This window comes from Mus caroli, chromosome 4, assembly GCF_900094665.2.
Source record: "Mus caroli chromosome 4, CAROLI_EIJ_v1.1, whole genome shotgun sequence".
Lineage (NCBI taxonomy): Eukaryota > Metazoa > Chordata > Mammalia > Rodentia > Muridae > Mus > Mus caroli.
In genome coordinates this window covers 14,904,271-14,921,740 of record NC_034573.1, presented here as the reverse complement: position 1 = coordinate 14,921,740, position 17,470 = coordinate 14,904,271, and the positions used below count along the sequence as shown (strand labels likewise).

General features: G+C 39.8%; 1 protein-coding gene across 2 annotated transcripts in view; it reads left to right on the top strand.

Annotated features, from left to right (window-relative positions):
* Nucleotides 1–17,470, top strand: part of Cpne3 (copine 3) — a 45,989-nt gene that overhangs the window by 6,303 nt on the left and 22,216 nt on the right. For both annotated transcript variants that reach the window (XM_021160186.2, XM_029476120.1), the window contains exons 2-5: nt 10,088–10,227; nt 10,903–11,082; nt 12,490–12,564; nt 14,139–14,210. In XM_021160186.2, the coding sequence (XP_021015845.1) occupies nt 10,096–10,227; nt 10,903–11,082; nt 12,490–12,564; nt 14,139–14,210 (459 nt within the window). In that variant the 5' untranslated portion in view covers nt 10,088–10,095. The remainder of the gene's footprint in view (nt 1–10,087; nt 10,228–10,902; nt 11,083–12,489; nt 12,565–14,138; nt 14,211–17,470) is intronic.

Genomic DNA, 17,470 nt, shown 5'->3' with positions numbered 1-17,470 from the left:
GGAACGCTGATCTGAGCCAGCTGAACGCTCTGCATACCCAGCTAGGAAGGGATTACAGGGAGGCATATTTAATGGGCAGGCGGAAAGCTCTCATGGTTCCACACATGGAAGAAACTTGAGGCAGAAAGGTGACAGAAAAGAACTCTGGGCAAGGCAGATCTAAAGGACTTGAGTTTCAGTAGATCCCAAGCCTAAGTACCTTATCCACGCTTCTGCTGCACAGCTGCCCCTTACATGGTTAACAGCTCATTACCCTGATTGGTATTGACATAAGGTGACCTGCAGTGTTGCAGTATTTTATAGCCAAGCATGTTAAGATGCTTATTTCCTAAAGTGAGATGATATAGAGGTCCTGGTATTGCTTTTTAAAACACCTGCATTAATTACTGTTCTCACTGCAGTGAAAAATTCCTGCGCAAAAGCAAATCAAGGAAGTGTGCAGTCCATGGCAGGCACGGGAGGTGGCTGGTCACGTTATACCTGGCTATTCAGAGAGCAGTGGATACCGGCACTCCACTTTCTTTCCTCCTTTTTATTCAGTCTGGGACCCCAGCCCATCGGATGGTCTCATTCCCATTTAGCATGGATTCTAGAAACTCCTTCCTAGCTACCCTAAGAAGCTTGTTTCTTACATCTTGTCAACATGACAGTCAGTACTATCATCAGACTCCTGAGATCATCAAACATCTGATGATCTGCTCCTTCAGTGGACCTCAGTGTATTGTCAGTGGCATTTCTCGAATGTATGCACATTGACCAAGGGGTTAGAACAGTAGCAAAGTTTGGAATGTGTACTAAGTTAAAACCTTAATAAATAAGTTTCCTTCTTGCTCTGAATCAATCAGAGTAATATGTTTTCAGGATTTTTTTTTTTTTTTAGAGAATTTAAGGAAGGGCTTGGGTTGGTAGTTGACTTTGTGGTAATAAAAGCAAGGTAAAAATCATGTGTACTTCCTAAGCTAGTGACACGTTGTTCACATTTTTTATTATTATTATTAATTGGTTTTCCTGAGTTCTTTGTGCCCAGATGCCATCAGTAAATCTAAACATCGCTGTTTAGATTTTACATCAAAAATTTGAAAACCTTTTGGGGAGGTGGCTTTGAACATGCTAAGGCCATGTTCTATCTCGCAGAATAAAATATAGATTTATTTACATTGTGTGTGTGTGTGTGTGTGTGTGTATAGATGTCCACAGAGACCTGAAAAGGGTGTCAGATTCTTTGGAACTGGAGTTCTAGGTGGAGGTGAGCCTCCTGTTCCTTTTGTGCAGTGATGTGTCCTGAGAGTTTCAGACTGAGACACCATGGATGAAGTGAAATTCACTTCCTTATGCAGCATTAGCCCAGGAGGCGGGGCCTGTACTTGCTGGGGTGTACTGCCTTTTCTGTGTCTGTGAGTTTAGTCACTTTCAGACTAGGCTGCCGCCCCGTGAGAAAGTATTCACGAGAACATTTTTATAGCGTTTTAGATAGTGGCAGATGGAGGTTGCTCTTGAACAACCGTATTCTTTTTTCAATCATTTCTCCATTTTGTTCTGTATTTCTGGGGTTTTCTGTTTTTTCATGAGCCCTTGAGTAGCAATTCCTATACATATTCACTGTAGTTACCTTAAAATTAATGAACACAAACTGGAAGGGATGTTGGCACTACCTGAAGACATTGAGTGAGTTAGCATTCACACTGGAAAAAGCAGGGCCGGGAGAAGTTAAGCCCTGTCCACGTGGCCACCATCACTTGTCTGATCCAGAACCAATGTCTGGTTTCCTTGTTGCTCCAGTGACCCTTCTTGCTTGCTTCACATTAAAGTGGAAACAGTATCCTCTTCTCTGTCTTGGGCGATTTTATATTTGACATTCCTCATTTTCATTTCTCATATCTTGTGGCAAGGATAGAAACTTCAACCAAACAGAAATAATATTTGGTGTCACTTTCTTTTTATGAAATCAAATTTCTTTTTATTTTTCATCTTCCTTTTTTTGTGTGTTTTTCTTCTCTCTCCCCTCCCTCCCTTTCTCTCTCCCTCTCCTTCCCCCCCACCCCCCACAAGGCCTTATGTTTTCATTTTCCAGGCTTGACTTAAACTTACTACTTAGTGGAGGCTGGATTTGAACTCCTCATCCTTTCGCCACTACATCCCAAGAATTGATACAGGCTTGTGTCACCACACCTAGCTTTTTGTTCTTTTGATATAAGACTCTTAGTCTCAGAGTCTGGCTGCTTGCTTATTTATTTAGATTCTGGGATATACAAAAACTGCACTCTACCATTAAGCTACACTCATAGCCAGATCTGGCTTTTAAGTGCAGTGTGTGTTATGGGTTGGATCTTACATGTTCACCAGGATCTCATGGTAGAGGCTTCGTTCTCAGGGCAGCAGTGTTCAAAGGTGAGACTTTACTAAGTAGTTGGATTATGGGTCTCTAAATGGGTTTATACATTTACTAACTTATCTATCTATCTATCTATCTATCTACTTTTTTTTTTTTTCAGACAGGGTCTCAACGATGTCCCTCTGGCTATTCTAGAACTCACTATGTAGACCAGCCTGGCCTCAAACTCAGACACTGCCTGCCTCTGCCTTTTGAGGGATTAATAACTCATAGCTTAATGGGGCTTTGCATATTTGTACATGTGTGTGTTTGCATGTTTGTGTATGTGCAGGTACTCATGGTGTGTATAGAAGCCAGAAGTCAATCAACTATAGGTGATTTTCCTCTAGTGCTATCTGCCTTGGTTTTATACAGGTTCTCACTGGCCTGGAGCTAGCTAACGAAACAGGCTGATCCTGGAGGGCCAGGAGTCCACGTGTCTCTATGTCCCAGATTAGTGCCACTGCAGCTGGCTTTTGCAGGTGCTTTCTGGTGCTGGGACTGGGGTGCTCCTGTCTTTATGATTTTGAGGCAAGCACCCTACTGGCTAATCTGTCTCTCCAGCCCACTGATAGGGGCTTAGCTGGAAAGGCAAGCCTTTTTTTGTTGTTGTATGGAAGCCATTTCATGAGCAATATTTTTCTGCTAGTTGTTTCTGCTTTTATGGGATGTCTCAACACATGCATGCATACCTTTGTGCATACATGCACCCCAATTAAACAAAAAACCCACTGCAAGACTAACCAGCCATAACTTTTGAAACCATGAGCCATTGAGTTTTCCAAGTACTTTTGTCACAAGGACAGAAAGCTGAGAATCAGTGTTGCTGCTTTAGACTGTCCTGCTCTATGTACGTGGTAGATATGTAAATGTGGACATTCCCTAGAAAAGAGAAAAAGGGCTGGAGAGAAGGCTCTGCACTTAAGAACCCAGGATGTCCTTGCAGAAGACCCAGATTTGGTTCCAAGCACCACTTGAACAGCCACAACCTCTAATTGCAGTTCCAGTGGTCTGATGCCCTCTTCTGGCCTCCCCAGGCAGTGCATGCATATAATCCACTTAACACATGTAGACAAAACACTCAAGTATCAATAAAAATAAAAAAGAGAAGAGAGAAAAGCCCTTCTTAGCATCAAGCAACTTATGGACAAAGAGGAGCAGTTGCATAGATAGAAGCCGTCCTACTCTTTGACAGCCTGATGTTTTTCTGGTCACAGCTTAAGAAAAATATGAACAATTACAACCTAAATATTAATTTAGTTTATCTACTTAATATATATTAATTATAATTTTAATTATTTATTAATTAATTATTCGCTTTACATCAGATTGCAGTTTCCCCTCCCCTCCTCCAAGTCCCTCCCTCTTACCTCACCTCCCTCTTCTCTCATCTCAGGAAAGGGGAGGCCTTCCATGAATATCAACCAGTCTTGGTAGATCAAGTTTCAGTAAGACTTGGTGTATTTCTGATATTGAGACTAGATATGGCAGCCCAATTAGAATATTATAATTTTAAAGATCCATTTCATTACTCATTGTGTTATGATAAATATTTTATTTGATATGCTAACAATTACAGAATCAAATCATTATTACACTAAGCAAACATTATTTGGAGGCATTTTAATGCCCTGGGAGCATTTTGTCATAAGGAAATAAAACATCTGGGTTGTAACTTTGGTCTTTGTATTTATTTGGTTATTAACCATAGTGTAAAAGGTATTGTGTATGTGTATTTATTATGTAGCCAAGACTGACCGCAAATTCACTCTATGACCAAGGACATATTGGATTTCTGATCCTCTTGCTTCTGCTTTCTTAATTGCTAGATTACAAGTGAAGGTCAACATGCATAATTTTATGTGGTGCTAGGAAGTTAAACCCAGGGCTCTATGCATGGTAGACAAGTACGGTGCCAACTATACTATATCCCTAGCCCGCATCTAAGTTTTTAAAGGAACTCTTTGTTTGTTTGTTTGTTTTGTTGGTTTGTTGGTTTGTTTTAAGCCCAGGGTGCCTTCATGCTCTCAGCTGAGAATGTACTGAGAATATCTAAGATATTAGTTAACACACTTCTGGGTGTGATTGAGGGCATTTCCAGTAAGGATTAACAAGGTGGGAAGATCCATCCTGAATGCAGATGGCAGTGCCCCAGGGACTTGGGGCCAGGTATAATGACGGAGCAAGGAGTAGAGTGCATGGGCATTATTCTCTCTGCTTCCTGTCTAACACGAGGTGTACAGCCCCTACACCATGTATGCTGCCACTGTGGTGTGTCTCCATTTAAGACCAATGGAACAGGCCTGAGGGACCAGGGACGAAAACCATTATCTTAGTTTATTTTGGTCTAATAGCACACTTACTCCCTCCTATTCCTACCCCCCCACCTCCTGGAGAATAACTCTGATTCGCAACCTCTCTTGCCTACAAGTGCATTATGACTGATTGGCAAGTGGAAACAATTCCATTATCAAAATAAATCTCTTCTTTTACATTATTTATTTCAAACACGGATGAACAGGATTTCAGCAGGGCATGGGAGTGACCGCATACTTCAGATTTCGTCTCCAGCTCCCCTTTGTGTCTTAATTTTCACCTGATTTGCATTTGGGGGGAGTGGGTATGTTCAGTATGCTCACAGACTGTCGAGGCCAGACACCTCATGCTGCTGTTTCCTTTGGTTTTATCTCTATGGTCCTGTAGAAAACATGCAGAACCTTCTTTAGTTGCACACATATTCTTCTGATTGGTCATTTACTGCAGAAAAATGACCTATTTTCTGTCCTCAAAGGATACAGAACATTTTTTATGTTCTTGCATTATAGTGTGTTCATGAATTACACTGTTTTCTTCACATGACATGTATTCGATAGTTACTGGAACGAAAGTATATGAATAAAGTTCTAGACGCAATTGTTTATTTACTTGTTTGCATTGGCCATTGAGTATAATGAGTTTCTGGAGGTAAGTAGTGAGGAGAGGCGGAGGTCTAACTTATTTTGGGGAACAGTGAGTGGTGCTTTAGAGGGAATTGGCTTCCTGGCCACAGTGCAATAATGTAATTGTCAGCATGTTATTAAATTATCTGCTATGTTGTTTGTGTAGCTTTGTTTGAGCATACCCAGGAGAGAAAAATAATGTTCTAATGAGCCTCTGTTGTGAGAATGACTTTGCATATAAATATTTGTATTCTTTGTATTCTTGGTTGAGTTCACCCCATCTTCAGAAACAAAGTTTTTGGGTTGGTGCTATGCTTAGCACATGCTGATCCATAACAGTCATGCTCGTTCTATTTGTGAGCGTATTACTTACAAGACTCTAAAACTACCTTATGTAAAAGAAAAAAGACAAGGTAGAACTTTTTTTTTTTTGAATCAAACTTATTACTTCTTTGGTAAATGCAGAGGAATGGTTATACGTTTTGAAAATTAATGTATTTGCATTATATCCCAGTAGAAGCTTCTCCTCCTTCCTCTCCTCCCAGTCCTTCCCTCTGACCTCACTGATCTCCCTGACATTTTCCTCCTCCTCCCTTTCTTCTCAGAAAAGGCTCAGACAAAGGGAGGCTTCCCATGGATGGAAACCCACCTTGGCCTGTCATGTTGCAGTAGGACTAGGGGCATCTTCGCCTGTTGTGGCTAGGCAAGGCAGCCTAGTTAGGGGAAAGGGATCCAAAGGCAGGCAGCAGAGTCAGAGACAGTCCCTCCTCCTGCTGTTAGGAGTCTCACATGAAGACCATGCTGCACAACTGTTACTTATTGCCGAGGGCCTAGGTCCATCCTGTGTATGCTCTCTACTTGGTGGTTCAGTCTCTTGTGGACCACTGTGTCCTGTATCTTAGTTGATTCTGTATCTTTTCTTGTGGTGCCCTTGACCTCTCTGCTTCCCTCAATCCTTTGTCTCCCTCTTCCATTGAATCCCCTAAACTCCAACTAGTATTTGACTGTGGGTCTCTGCATCTGTTTCCATCAGTTGCTGGGTAAAGCCTCTCAGATGACAGTTATACTAGATGCATTTCTGGAAATACAGAAAAATATCATTAATAGTGTCAGTGAAGCATTTTCTCAGGGGATGAAGATGGGCCAGTTATTGGTTGGTTATTCTTTGAATCTCTGCTCCATCTTTACCCCTGAACATCTTGTTGGCAGGAAAAAATTGTGGGTCTAAGGTTTTGTGGTTGGGTTGGTGTCCCAATCCCTCCATTGAAAGTCTTTTCTGGGCTCTGTATACTTCATTGCTGTGGGTCTTAGCTAGGGTCATCCTCATAGATTCCAGAGAGTTTACATAGTCATAGTCTATGGTCATGCCACCCATCTCTTGTAACCAATCTCTTCTGATAGAACTTTTTTCATAGATTCTGTGTCTGAGATGAAAGCAATGTGCTTGGCACATTCCAGATTTTGTTTACTTCTGTGTGGAAATCTAGGCTTAGGAAGTAGAAGTGTGGTTTACATGTGGTTACACACCTGGATCTAGGTGCTAAGTGTAACACAAGTGTGCATTCTTTCATATTTGATTTGTTTTTAAACAAGCCTGGCCTTGTCCTTGTGATCTGCTTTTTTTTTTTTTTCATCTTGAATACTATGGGTATAGATAGGTGTCAGACACCACACCTAACTTTCAAAATTAGATACTGTTTTTTTAGTAGTGTACCAATCTTTTACTATGAAAGCAGCAGGAATTTAGGGGAGGGGCAGTTTAATGTGTGTTGGCATAATCAGAAAAATCATTGAGAAATGTAGTAATAAAATATAGGAAATGCAGGATTAAAAGGGATTACACTGCATGGAGGCAATGGTGCTGAAATAATAGTAAACACTTGTATACATTTTAAATATACTAACTCATCCAGTCCTAGGACAATTATTTACATTATTACATTATAGATGAGGGAACTGATAAGGATCTAGCCTTAGTGACATAGTAAGCATTAGACTGAAATTCCAAAGCATATGATATACCGTCATGAACAAGGAGAATGCTACAAGGCTGAATGTAATAGAGAAAAAGGAGGGAGAGGAAGCTGCCTGTCAGAGCACAGGTGAGGGCTGTAGGTTTGCACAACGCTGCATACCAACTAACTGTCTGAACTTGGAGACAATTAGAGCAGATATGTGTGAAAGCTTCAAGATAGCGCCCTTAGTTTATGCTTGGCTTCTCAGTGGGAGGAGGAAAAGATGTACTCGTTAATGGATTTAGGGCCAGGTCCCGTTGCCAACATACCAGACTTCTAGGATACAGACAGCCTCAAATTTACTGGGTTTGTGTTTTGCTGCTTCTTTTCTTTTCCTACCTTTATTTTTTCTTTCCTCTTGTGTTTTATTTTCAAGCAACTCTGCCCCTTAACCTAATTCACAAATTAAAGTAAAGGTGACAAGAAACCATGTTAACAAAATGATAGAAGTGTTCCCTAATTGTATGCAAACTTCTGATCCATCCATTTAGCACTGTGTTCTTCTGGACCCTCTGAACCTGTCCAGTCTCATGTCAGGTTTGTTTTTCTCCAGTTAGTTCACCATTATATCACATACTTTGGCATCTTCTCTGTCTTCTTGTGTCCTACTTTTTCCCCATGTTTATGTTGTCTGTCACTTTTTTTCAAGTTAGATCCTTCAAAGCCCAGCAATGTAAGTCGGCTTCACACTGTCAGCTGCCCTTCATCAGCATCTCTCTTCCCTTTATATCCTTTGAGTACACTATTAATACTTGTATTTAACTATTCGGACACATGTTAAAACAACAGAAACCCAAACAAAACACAGACCATCAAAGCTAAATGCAATTTTGTAAAGGATGTTGAAGTTTTAATTTTATTATAATAAAAGAGGAGATATTATGATTAAGAAGAGATAGGAAGCAAATTGGAGATTTGGGGGGACTGTCATTCCTTAAGAAGAAGTTCTCAGTGAAGGTGAGCTGCATGGCTTTCTTCTTAAAAATAATTTTAACTATATTAAGGCCAACCTTATTATTCTCAGTGTGCAAAAAATTAGGAATCCTACATTCTGCGATTGACTTTTAACAGGTATTGAGGCTTGTTGCTGTTTCTAGAAAGTAAGTAGTGGAGCTGGGAAGATGGGTCTCAATCTGAGCGATAATGTCCTCGCTTCTCATGCATGGGAACTGAAGTTTGTCTGGATCATCCATCATCACCCATATAAAAGAGGATCTATGACCCTAGTTATTGGCGAATGCCAAGAACTTATTGGCTGGCCTGGCTAACCAAACTGATGAACTCAGCTAGGTTCAGTGTTTCAAAATGAGAATAAGTAGTTGAAGGAAACATTTGACATTGATTTTTGACCTCCAAATTCATCCTCACTGACACACACACATCCACAGAGCCTCATGAACATTCATACACTAAGTAATGAGTTATTTTAAAATTGTCAAAGGATCTTATCCCTTTTCCTTGTGCTTGAAGAAACATTTACACAGCACATAAAAGCTACTGCCGTTTTAAATATTAACCATGCTGCTGAGTGGACTTATCCCTATATGCTCAGAAGCTCAGCATCCCAATGTAGAGAAGACTGAGCACTCCAAATAGAAAGGATGTTTGGGAGGAAATGCTTTCCAGCCCCGAGCCTGTACTACCACCATGAACTACTTTATGCTAGACAGCTGGCTCGTTGACATTTGGGGAGTACAGTACTCTGCTCCTCTTCTTGGTGATACCATGGCACTTGCAGCTCCAAGGAGGAAAGCGTCTCACTCGCAGAACTGAAGAAGGCTTTCCTACCCCGTCCCTTTTTTTTTTTCTGGAAATTTTTTTCAAGACAGGATTTCTCCATACATAGCCGTGGCTCTGCTGGAACTCATCCTCTGCCTCACCCTCATTCCTCTTCATGTATTATTTGATGGTTAAAGAAGGGGAGGTCTGTAGAGTTAGGCTACTTGGTGTTTCTTGGCAAGCCATGGCAAATCAGCTACAATAAGTTGCTGAATGCTACTTGTGGAACATTCTCATTGGAATCATATAGATATGATACCCAAGCTGTACCTTAAACAACATAAATAGAAAAAACAGATATATAGCAAAACATTATCAAACTGGACATTTGCAACATCTAGCAGGAATGAATAGAGAAGCCCTAAGAGCCGTCATACTGGAGTTTCCAGGAACTCCTGGAAAATCCAGGAAGGACATCTCCATGTATGACCATTTGGCTTCTCAGTCTCAAAGTAACTCTGTTGGTAAAAGTTTGCCTTTTAGCTGTTTGTAAGGATGGAATGCTTTTAATACCATTGGACATTTACTTTTCTATTTTTCCCTGTCACTGGGGTGAGGGATCAGCCTGTTCCAAGAGTACTTCAGGGGGCACTTGATAAGTATGCTTGAGTTTGAGAGCTTGCTATCTGAGTCAGTTCTAAACAGAACATGACAGTTTACCAGTATATTTTGTAGTATATTATATAGGCAGAGGATATATATATATATATATATATATATATATATATATATGCCTTTATTGCTATCTTGAAAGTATATTTCACAGCAAGATGCTGAGTAAGCTTGATTCCACAGAAGAATAAAGTATTACTGGACTAAGCTGATGAAGACCTTTATTCCCAAGAGGCTCAAGTAGCAGTCCCATTCTAGCAGAGCTGTTCAGAAAGTCCCTGCTGACAGTTTGCCTTAGGAATATAGCTATCTCCTTCAAGAGTTTTAGAGTGTTTTCTTAACGATACTGTTTCTCATTGGTTCTTACATAGCTCAAGACATGGCTGCCCAGTGTGTCACGAAGGTGGAACTAAATGTTTCCTGTAACAACCTTTTGGATGCAGATGTAACATCAAAGTCGGACCCTTTATGTGTGCTGTTTTTGAATACGAGTGGTCACCAGTGGTATGAGGTAATCCTTAATGATTTGGGTGAAAATCGGTTCATATTTCTTTTTGACAATGTTAAGAGCTTACTTTAAAATGTTAAAAATAATACCACCAGACTGAAGAGCTAGCGTAAGAGCCCCGGCTGCTCTTACAGACAACCTGGGATCTATTCACATCACCCCATGGTGGATCAGCCACCTGAAAACTCCAGTTCCAGGGCTCCAGCACTCCCTTCTGACTTGCAGGCCCAGGACCCTTGTAATAGCCGGATGTATGTGCAGGTACAGACACATTAACAGCTGCAGCATGTACCATCTCATCTCTTAGTGCAGTTTTTTGTTTTTTAACAAATCTGTCTTTGTTAGCACAATCCCTCATGCATATAGAGAAATTTCCAAAAAATAAATGATAAATAAGTAGGCCAGTGAGATGGCTCAGTGCCTTGATGGCTAAACCAAGTAATTTAAGTTCAGTCTCCAGAACCCGTGTAGAAGGAGAAAACTGACTCTGATCCCCACATCCATGTCATTGTGCACCCCACATAGACATACATTTTAAGATATTTAGTCTTCATACTTATGTGTAATTATACTTACTACATAGAGGTGTTAAAAATCTAAGTACTTCTTGGGTCTGAAAAATCTCTCTTTTTTTTTTTTTTTTTTTTTTTTTTTTTTTTTTTTTTTGGATGAGTATAGGTTGAACGGACAGAAAGGATTAAGAATTCTTTGAATCCCAAATTTTCTAAGACGTTTGTTATTGATTACTACTTTGAAGTGGTTCAGAAATTGAAGTTTGGAATCTATGACATTGACAACAAAACTATCGAGCTGAGTGATGATGACTTCTTGGGAGAATGTGAAGTCACTCTTGGACAAGTGAGTATTAAGTTCTGTTCCCTTTTGTTTTGGTTTGTCTTTTTTTTTTTTTTTTTTTTTTTTTTTTTTTTTTTTTTTTTTTTTTGGATATAGCATCTCACAACTTAGCAGTGGTGGCATCCTCAGTGCTGTGCAGCCCAGTTTGGCCTTAAACTTATGGTAACCCTTGAGCTGCTGCTTCCTGAGTGCTGTGATTACTGGTAAATGCCACCACACCCAGGTATTTTGTATAGATTTTAAACCAAAGAGTTGGGTGGGTTTGATAAACATTGTGTCATGGAAAGTGCTATTGCTGTGAAGAGACAGCATGACCACAACAGCTCTTATAAAAGAAAGCATATAATTGGGGCTTGAGTTTAGAGTGTCAGTCCATTGTTTTCATGATGGTGGCATGCAGGCAGAAACAGTAGCTGCGAGGTATACATCGTGATCCACAGGCAGCAGGAAGAGAAAGAAGTTTGGCCTGGCTTGAGCATTTGAAACCTCAAAACCCATCTCCCCCAGTAACACTTCCTCTAACAAGGCCACACTTTGTAATCCTTGTCAAGTAGCACCACTCCCTAATGCCCAAGCATTCAAATGTATGATCCTATGGGGATCATATATTTAATTTATTATTTAAACCACCATATAACCTCTAACATTAAATTTTCATTTTTCCTTGATGTAATTTTTTTAAACATTTTTCTTTGTTGCCAGTTGTTCTTTCCTACTATAAACCTATCTGGTCAGAGCAGTGAGCAGTAACCATCCCACACCTTGGGTGCTCTGTGCCCCTCTTAGTCACCATTGTGCTGTGTTAGCTAGTGTCTCAAGGCACTCATGAAATATCTGACAGAGGCCTTAAGGGAGAATGGGTTCATTTTCCTTTGGGCAGGGTTTAGTCTGTAGTTCCTGGTTGGAGACAGGGTGGATCATTCGCCATTCACCATGTGGCTCCTTTTTGGAGTGGAGGTGACAAGATCTTTGAAGATCCTTCATGAAATAAATAGTTTTTTGTGCTACTCACCTTTTCTCATTGCTGGGACTAAATGCCCGACAAAAGCAGCCTAGAGAAAAATTGATTGTGGCTCACAGTTTGAGGTTGCAGTCCATCATGGAGGCAAGGCATGGCAGGCAGGCTTCAGCTCAGCGTCTGTGTAAGAGAGGAAACGCTGGACTTTTTCCCAATTCTGAGGAAGGAGCTAATGTTTCAGGTAATGCAATGACAGATAATATCTGCCAGAGGGAAGGTCTGGGAAACCTCAAATGGGTTGTAAATGTGGAGATGCATTTTAAATGTCTTTAAGGGATGCAGTTTTAATGCCTCTCTAATGACTTGAAGTGAACTTTATATTCAGCTTCTTTATTTTTTTTTTAAGCATTCAGTTCAGCAAGTGATAAAGTTTTACTTTCTGCTTTTGACAGATTGTTTCCAGTAAGAAGCTAACTCGACCACTGGTGCTCAAAAATGGCAAACCTGCAGGGAAAGGGAGTATTACGGTAAAATTAACATCTTTTGCTTCAAGAAATAGTCTCTTAAGTCTAATAATCTATAGCCGTTTCTGATCAGTTGATCTTGAACATTGCGTTCTATTCACTCTGGCATGTCATCACTAATGGAAACTGCCATGCTAACAAAAGACAACAGTGAATTGTAGGAATTCCTTCCTTCAGTTGTTTTAGGTTGTCCATCAAGGTCAGCTATACCTCTTCCATGAATGTGTCAGTTCCTAAATTTGAGAGGAAAGGTTTATTACTGAATTAGTTTGGCTCTCTGTGTAGGATATGTGGTCCTCTTACCACAACGAAATCTTTCCATAGTGGAACTTATACTAAATGGATATTATAATAGGACCATTGAACCTGTAAACTCATAGCCTGGCACGGTAGTGCCTTTCTGTTATTCTAGCACACAGGACCCTCAGGCAAGAGAATCATCAAAAGTTCAAGGCCAGCCTGGGCTAATCAGTGAGTTCCTGATTAGCTAGAGCTAAATAATGATGCTGTGTCCCAGAAGTAAAAGGGGGGAAAAGCCGGTAACAAACAGAAGTCAAAGAGCTCTTTATCCTGGCTTTCTGTCCCTGCATCTGTTGTGTATCATCACACAAAGGGTTTCTATTGGCTCATTACTTAGCTCTGGGCCAAAAATATACTTTACCATACTTACCATACTTTATACTTAGTATACTTTAAAGTATACTTACTATACTTTAAATTTGTGGTTAATATGATAACAAGATTTTGGATACCTTTTCTTGTAGTGTTTCCTTCATTACTGATAGTATTCTAACTAGTTTTCTGTGATATGGAAGCCTAGTTATAACAATTATCAAGTACATTTTTCTCAGCAGCTACTTGTTAGATTTCCAGGAACACAAGAATATTTTACACTACAGATAACTTTATTAATAGTTAATATATTGTGGCTTCACTTCAGATCATATTAGTCTTTTGCCTTTTGCAATTCTGAGCCTTAACTCCCCTACCCCCATACCACCCCCCACCATGTTTTTTTAGATTTTTGCTATAGTGTAGATTAAAATGCAAAGGGAGTTGAGATAGCTTGGGATTTGACTTAGGAGAGAGTGGCTCTTGCAGTTACTCTGGGATGAAAAGTACTGGGCTCATATTTTACTTTAGAGGTCTATGGATAGGATTTATTTTTTCTTCCTCCTCAATGTGTGCAGAATTTTTGTTGGTTTTGTATAAATGGTATCCTTCAGTCTTCTGGTACTTTGATTGTTCTATGGCTAGGAATATGTAATTTAGAGAACCAAATTTTTTTCTGGCCATTACTTTTATCCTTGACCATTCTTGACCATATTCACAGTGGAAATATGTTTACAAACACATTGTGTAATAAGTACTGCATACCTCACCCCTGCTATACACACACCTGAAACATGGCTTTCTAAGGAGCCACACTTAAAAACAGAGTTTTGTCAATGGCATGGTGCTTGCCTAACTTGTGCCACATCCTGGATTCAATCCCAAACTGCAATACAATACAAGTAAAAAGAAAGTGCTTCGTTCATATATATTCATTTTCTTCTACCTGCTTTATGTACTTGTAGATTTCAGCAGAAGAAATAAAGGATAACAGAGTGGTATTGTTTGAAATGGAAGCCAGAAAACTGGATAATAAGGTAAGTACAAATTTGTGTATTGTGCAAGAAAAAGGATCACCTTAACCCAGCTCTGGTCCCTTTTTGAGCCATTAACAATGCAGTTAGCATGAGCTGTTCACCTGAGCAGAGCGCTCTTCCTCCCTTCCCTCCCATTCTCCGCTTCCCTCCCTCCTCTGACTGTGCTTAAACAGCACCCATTTCCCTTCAGCTTTTGCATGAAGATGCAATTAAAGACTAAAAGAATACAAGCATTAACATTACAGTAAAATTTAAGATAGTATTTTAGTAACCCCTAGGGGAAAAGCAAAAAGCCTGTGGTTTATTAATTATAAGTCAGTTAATGCTTTTGCATTTCTGTACTTGAATACATATCAGTATACGGTGTTCTTCACCATTTTGTTTTCTTTAAAACTTAACTTGAAAGTGTATTAAGACTAGTTTCCAGAGGCTTTAAAAATTAACATACATACATTAATCCAATAGCATTTTAAAAAATACTATATTGCCCTGTGTTGTGATATACACCTTAAATCCAAGCATGTGGGAGACAAAGACAAGAATATCTCTGAGTTCAGGCCAGCCAATAGTAATACATAATAACAATTATATACCACCTCAAAAAACAGAACAAAACAAAACAATAAACCCAACAAACACAAATCATCTGAGAAATATCATGTTCTGTCACCCATCTCTAACAGTTATGATTCATGATGAATTTTGTTTCTCTGTATCTACTTTCCCTCTTCCCAGATACCATGTCATTTTGCATACAAATATTTTGTGATGTTTCTAAAAACCCTTTAAAGTATAATTATTTAAAATACCTCTTAAGATAATTTTTGATCTATAAATTCTTCTTTGTCATCTTTCTTGCCATCTGTCCCTCACTTCCTCCTTTCTTCCCTACCCACCCCACATCCATTCATTTGTCTTATCTGTACATTGAGGAAACAGATTCCTCTGTCTTGTAGACATTTGTATATTCAGCATGTAGCTAATACACCCCTGTGGCATCATTTCTCTTGCTTTATTTTATGCTTCCTGACTTCAGTAAGCTAATCTGATAGTATTTCAAAGTGTTGTCCAAATAGTTTCATCCGTTGTGATGTGTAACTCCATCAGAGGCTTAATACTGTGTTATTTGTTTTGGTAATTTTAATGACTGTTGATGATAGCTGTACTGGCTAGTTTTGTATGTCAACTTGACACAGGCTGGAGTTATCACAAAGAAAGGAGCTTCAGTTGGGGAAATGCCTCCATGAGATCTAGCTGTGGGGCATTTTCTCAATTAGTGAGCAAGGGGGAAAGGCCCCTTGTGGGTGGGACATCCCTGGGCTGGTAGTCTTGGGTTCTATAAGAGAGCAGGGCTGAGCAAGCCAGGAGAAGCAAGCCAGTAAAGAACATTTTTCCATGGCTTCTGCATCAGCTCCTGCTTTCTGACCTGCTCGAGTTCCAGTCCTGACTTCCTTGGTGATGAACAGCAGTATGGAAATGTAAGCTGAATAAACCCTTTCCTCCCCAACTTGCTTCTTGGTCATGATGTTTGTGCAGGAATAGAAACCCTGACTAAGACAAATTGGTACCAGCATAGTGGGGTATTCCTGTGACAACCTGACCATGTTTGGGGACACAGTTTGGAGCTGGGACGAAAGGATGGACCATCTAGAGACTGCCATATCTGGGGATCCATCCCATAATCAGCCTCCAAACGCTGACACCATTACATACACTAGCAAGATTTTGCTGAAAGGACCCAGATATTGCTGTCTCTTGTGAGACAATGCGGGGGCCTAGCAAACACANAAGTGGATGCTCACAGTCAGCTATTGGATGGATCACAGGGCCCCCAATGGAGGAGCTAGAGAAAGTATCCCAGGAGCTAAAGGGATCTGCAACCCTATGGGAGGAACAATATGAACTACCCAGGACCCGCCAGAGCTCGTGTCTCTAGCTGCATATGAATCAGAAGATGGCCTAGTGGGCCATCAGTGGAAAGAGAGCCCATTGGTCCTGCAAACTTTATCTGCCTCAGTACAGGGGAATGCCAGGGTCAAGAAGTGGGAGTGGATAGGTGGGGGAGTGGATGGAAGAGCAGGTGGGGGACTTTTGGGATAGCATTGGAAACGTAAATGAAATAAATATGTAATAAAAAAAGAAAAGAAAATATCTAATAATAAAAAAAGAAACCCCGACTAAGACAATAGCTATGTGCATATGTTATATTCTTGCAAAACAATGATATTATATTCTCAGTAAGAAGTCGTTCCTTTGATAGGTGTTTCTCCAAACTAAATCTCTCTTTTTCTTTCTCTTGTATGTATGTATGTATGTATGTATGTATGATGGAGGTTTGTTTTTATTTTTGTTTGTTTGTTTTTTTGAAGCAGGGTTTCTCTATGTAACAGCCCTGGCTATACTACAACTCACTGGCCTCCAACTTAAAAAGATCTGTCTATCTCTGCCTCCCAAGTGCTGGGATTAAAAGTGTGTATGCGCCACCATGCCCGGCTGTATTTCTCCTTTTTTATTTGAGAGGTGTGTTGTTAGATCTTTTATTTTATTTTATGCATGTGAATGTTATGCATGATAATGTTTTGTCTATGTGTGTGTAAGCGCAGGAAGCCATTGGAGGTGTTCAGATCTCTAGGAACTGGAGAGGTGGTTGGTTATGAGTCACTGTGTGGGACCTAGAAATTGAACCTGGGTCCTGTGAAAGAGCAACAAGTACTGAAACATCTACCCAGCCCCAATATATATCTATTTAGAAGTATCTTCTCTAAAGGAAGTACTAAGCATTTGATATTCTTTGTATACACCTTTTTTTTTTCCTGAATAAGTTGATTCCCTAGCATCTTGTAGATGTGACTACTAAGTATTTTTTGTTGCTTTACATTAGTCTTTAAATAGCTATAAACTTGGATGTTTAAACATTAACAACTGCTAGCTGCAATGGATGAGTTTTGGCTGATATTCAGATTATCCCAACCTCAGCCTCAGATTTGAAACCATTTGGCAAAACAAGTAACAAGTATCTATAGTTAGTCCCCTTGTTCTATTTCTGTCACTTTACATGATGTTCCACATTAATTTTTTTTCTAATTTCTTTTTTTTTTTGATTTTTAATATTTTTATTACATATTTTCCTCAATTACATTTCCAATGCTATCCCACAAGTCCCCCATAGCGCCCCCCCACTTCCCTACCCACCCATTCCCATTCTTTTGGCCCTGGCATTCCCCTATATTGGGGCATATAAAGTTTGCAAGTCCAATGGG